Source organism: Scylla paramamosain, chromosome 36 (assembly GCF_035594125.1).
Source record: "Scylla paramamosain isolate STU-SP2022 chromosome 36, ASM3559412v1, whole genome shotgun sequence".
In the NCBI taxonomy this organism is placed as follows: Eukaryota; Metazoa; Arthropoda; class Malacostraca; order Decapoda; family Portunidae; genus Scylla; species Scylla paramamosain.
Genome location: NC_087186.1, coordinates 12300888 through 12305058, shown reverse-complemented (window position 1 = coordinate 12305058; position 4171 = coordinate 12300888). Strand labels below are relative to the sequence as shown.

The 4171-nt window shown below is 42.9% G+C and overlaps 1 protein-coding gene across 1 annotated transcript; it reads left to right on the top strand.

The window, feature by feature from the left end:
• Positions 1 to 242: 242 nt before the first annotated feature.
• Positions 243 to 3897, top strand: LOC135090812 (uncharacterized). Its single transcript, XM_063987878.1, has 3 exons — positions 243 to 306; positions 1770 to 1823; positions 3440 to 3897. The coding sequence occupies exons 1-3, from the start codon at positions 243 to 245 to the stop codon at positions 3895 to 3897; spliced, it is 576 nt and encodes a 191-aa protein (XP_063843948.1).
• Positions 3898 to 4171: the final 274 nt, after the last annotated feature.

The window sequence follows — 4171 nt, the reverse complement described above, 5'->3', positions numbered from 1 at the left end:
TCCTGTTACTTATTGCCAGGTTGCAAAAAAAAAAAAAAAATTGGGTTCAACGAAAGCCACAGCAAATATAAAAATAATCAAATTAAGGAAGCTTTTAAAAACAATCAAAAGTTTCCCGGGGCACAAATTTTGGTCTTTTTTTTTCTTTTTTTTTTTTGCCGCAGCGAACGAACAACGCTAATCTGATCCAATACTATGGAACCGCTTGTCAATTAAGGTCCTAACGATGATGATTTGTAAACATGGGAGGTGGTGAGGACCTTTATAGTGATGTTTATGGCATGATGGCGCGAGGAGATGGAAGTGGTGAGCGTTTGTTTATAGTGTAGAACGTGTGCCTGTGTGCCTGTGTGTGTGTGTGTGTGTGTGTGTGTGTGTGTGTGTGTGTGTGTGTGTGTGTGTGTGTGACAAGAGTTGTTGGAATCGGTTTTCAGTGTGAGCGAATCAACATTCATATCGCGATTTTGACAATTAAAGAAACTAATAAAGCGTCCAGTAATTACTCCTTTTTAGTAATTAATTGGCGATGGGTTTTACGTGTTTATTCATCATTTATCTTGCCTCTAAGCGTGTACAGAGATTTAACGTTAATTTTTCATCTCTGGCAGACGGCTTTTTTCTCCTCGCATTGTTTCACACACGAGTCGGAGCTGCCAATTAATCATCGAACATTATTGGTGAAGGATTTCCACGAAACATCGCAATGCTACGCACGCAGGATGCTAATGGAATACAAAACATCCGTACTGCCGATGTGTGAAGCAAATGATGCGGACAGAACGAGTAGAAAAAGAAATTATATTCCAAAGTATATTCACTTAAATATTTATAACTGAGCGTTATGATTGACAGACTTTCCATTTCTACTTATTTATTTCCACGAAAAAAAAAAAAGGTTGGTGAGGATGAAAAAAAAAAAAAAAAAAAAAGACTGGATTTTTCTTCACTTACAACAAAAAGCAAGAACATCATGTACCTTAAACCATCAGCGAGATACAATACAAACCTCTGTCCTTCCCCACATGCTCCTTTTCAACAAACAGACAGATCAGATCAACTCTCAATCCTTCTACCTGTCCTTGTAGACTCTTTTCTCCTTACAGCCAAGTCCAGGATATGACAATCTATCTATCCTCTTAATCCTTTTCCTCACAGCAGGTACCAACACGAGGTATCCTGCTTTATTCCCTTTTCCTCTCGTTGACAAAGCCCCCGGCCTTTCCTTTAGTCCTATAAACTCCTTCCCCTAAACCCCCTTAACTCAGATCACAGCATCTCCAGAAGAGTTTTACCTTCTTATCTCTTAATAAACTACAGTCTGTCTCCTTCCTTTACGTCCACAATCCTCTTTCGTTTTAACCACGTTTGAGCAGATGTATTGCATTTTTACATTTATTTTGGTTAGTATGAGACAGTTATGTTAAGTTTTGGAAGAATATAAGGCATCAGACCTAGAGCTAAGAGTCAGCAGAGATACATTTCACAATTTTTATTCCTACATATCCTTCTTAAGCTGGATAAAATCATTCAGTCTTAGTTTGCAAGATGGCGCCTTAGATTCTCAAGTAGCTAACCACTTTTCTTCACACTACCTCCTCACTGGGAGAAACCTTTATCCTTCTGTTATAGCATCGCATCCACCTTCGATTTTCAAGTCGCTAACACTTTTTTTTCACACTCCTCACTGAACGATATTTTCACTCCCCAGTTACAGCTTTACGTCCACCTTAGTCCCCCCTGTAGCTAACCCTTTTCTCACACCATCACAGCATCGCATCCCAGCACTCTATACAGCATCCAGGTGTCTAAGCCTCTCTGGTCAGGTAAATCACTCCCTGTCCCTCCCTTTACAAAGCGCCGCCCTTACCTAAATAACCCGCACTTTCACTAATAGGCGCGGCACATCCCTTCGCTGACCCCTCACCTTCACCCCTGGCCACGGCGTCTCTATTAAATGCCTATTAATTAGCACAGTCACGGCGGCAATATATCATCCACTCCTCCCACGCACACCTGTACCCACGCACGACTCATTACCAGCATTACTATGAGCGTCAGGTGTTAATTGGTCAGCGTACTGGTGGGTATAGAGTGGAATGGTGGTGTGTGTGTGTGTGTGTGTGTGTGTGTGTGTGTGTGTGTGTGTGTGTGTGTGTGTGTGTGTGTGTGTGTGCTGAGACAGAATGACCAGGAACAAACAGGCAAGAGAACCAATACAATTGAGATAGTTTAGTTAAGTTAAAACTGGGGGAAGAGAGAGAGAGAGAGACAGAGAGAGAGAGAGAGAGAGAGAGAGAGAGAGAGAGAGAGAGAGAGAGAGAGAGAGAGAGAGAGAGAGAGAGAGAGAGAGAGTGCGTGTGTGTGTATCCGTGTGTGTGCAGGAGGAACTAAATAAATCGAGCTTGAGAAAATTAGAAAAATGCATTACACACTGTCTTAAAAAGTTGCTGCTGAGAATAAAATATGAAAAGGAGGAGGAGAAGGAGGAGGAGGCGGAGTAAGAGGGAGGCAAGTAGTACCGGAAGAGGAGGAGGGTGGGGGAGCCGGAAGAGGAGCAAGGAGGAGGGAAGGTGTCTCGCAAGGGCAGGGACGTGGCGGAAAAGACCAAGTTGGGAGCAAGAAACTTTAATTACCAAACTTCACCCGCCTTAGTTTTGGGAGGCGGGTCAGTGCTTGCGCAAATATCGGATCCCTCGAAGATAACACAGTCGGTTCACAAAGGGTCCTTCCCCCCACGCGCCCTCGCACTCTAGACATGATAGGGGAAGATAAGGCAAGCTTTTACACGAGAAAGGAAATATGTTCAAAAGCTTCTAAGTAAAAAAAAAAAAAATCCTCTTAGGTTTCTTTGCTTCCTTATCACAGCCAGGTACAGGTGAGGAGTGATTTTGCTAATGAGTGAACAGGTGAGTCAAATGTTTTCTGGCCTTGATATTTCCAGGAATGATAACGTAGAGAGTGCAATGAATAAACTTGTATTTCAAAACCCACTGAATCCCAACAGGACAGTCGTGACAAGTAATTAACAGGTATTTCACACTCTTGACACTTGACACGTCACTCCTGTACTGGGCTAATACACTCATCACTCAACATCGCATCACTACATCACTAGCCATCAGGTCACCACTGCAGTATCACTTTCTGCAGCCAACACTCCACCATGCATTCATTACAAACACATTACTGAAGCGCTACAAACAGCACATCGCAACAGCACCAGCACCATTAACAAAAAGTGAAAAAAAAAGTTTGTCTCATAATGTTTACCTGATAATAGATGGGTTTCTTGTTTAAAGGAGACACATTGTGCTGTTTCGCGTTCATAGTAGCGGTAGGAAGACAATATTTCGTGATTCAGAATTCTGTAGTTTTGAGAAAAAAATTAATCATAAAATTGTGTGTATTCTTTTCAAAGGTCCTGACATTCAATAACCAGTACACAGCTCGCCGCACCACCGCCACACAGCAAGCACTACATTACCACATCAAGCATATCAACATACACCAACGTACATAACCACAGCACCACCACAACCACATTCACCACAATCCCGCACATCACATAGCAATCAAAGAACCCACATCAATACATCCACCACACACGTAACCACATCACCACCACACTATTACCACCACACCATCACCGCCACCGCACATCCATTACAATCCCCACATCAGGAGAGTAATCAAATAATACACACTCACTTCCCCGCCATGGCAGCGAATCCACCGCCACACGCCAATCATAACGTCACTACACCTCCGCGCCTCCATGCCCCTCGCCCCTCGCCTCCCACCACCCCTGCAGGCTCACAGGTTCCCCAGCAGCAGCGCCACGCCCCATCTGCCGTTCGATACCACCACCAGCTGGCCTCAGGCATTACTCTATCATAGATGAAACGTTTTCCTCTCACTGCAGTAAAAAAAAATGAATCTGGAGTGTTTTTATCTGAATTATATCCATTAGAATGCAATTTATTCTGTTTCCCGTTTTACCTATGTTGAATATAAAATCTGAAACTTTTTTTCTGTGTGTGTGTGTGTGTGTGTGTGTGTGTGTGTGTGTGTGTGTTTCAGTTATGCGTAATTATTCAAGTGAGAGGAACGTTTGTATGGGAATGAATGTAGTGTTAAAACAACAAGCCGTTTTAAGGGAAAAGGGTAATGA

Excerpts from the sequence above, each read along its gene's own strand:
- LOC135090812 (XM_063987878.1), top strand. The coding sequence starts at position 243 with ATGGGAGGTGGTGAGGACCTTTATAGTGATGTTTATGGCATGATGGCG. Across the intron at positions 307-1,769 it reads GGCGCGAGGAGATGGAAGTG|CATCGCATCCCAGCACTCTA; the intron begins GTGAGCGTTTGT and ends ACACCATCACAG. Across the intron at positions 1,824-3,439 it reads GTCTAAGCCTCTCTGGTCAG|TACACAGCTCGCCGCACCAC; the intron begins GTAAATCACTCC and ends TTCAATAACCAG.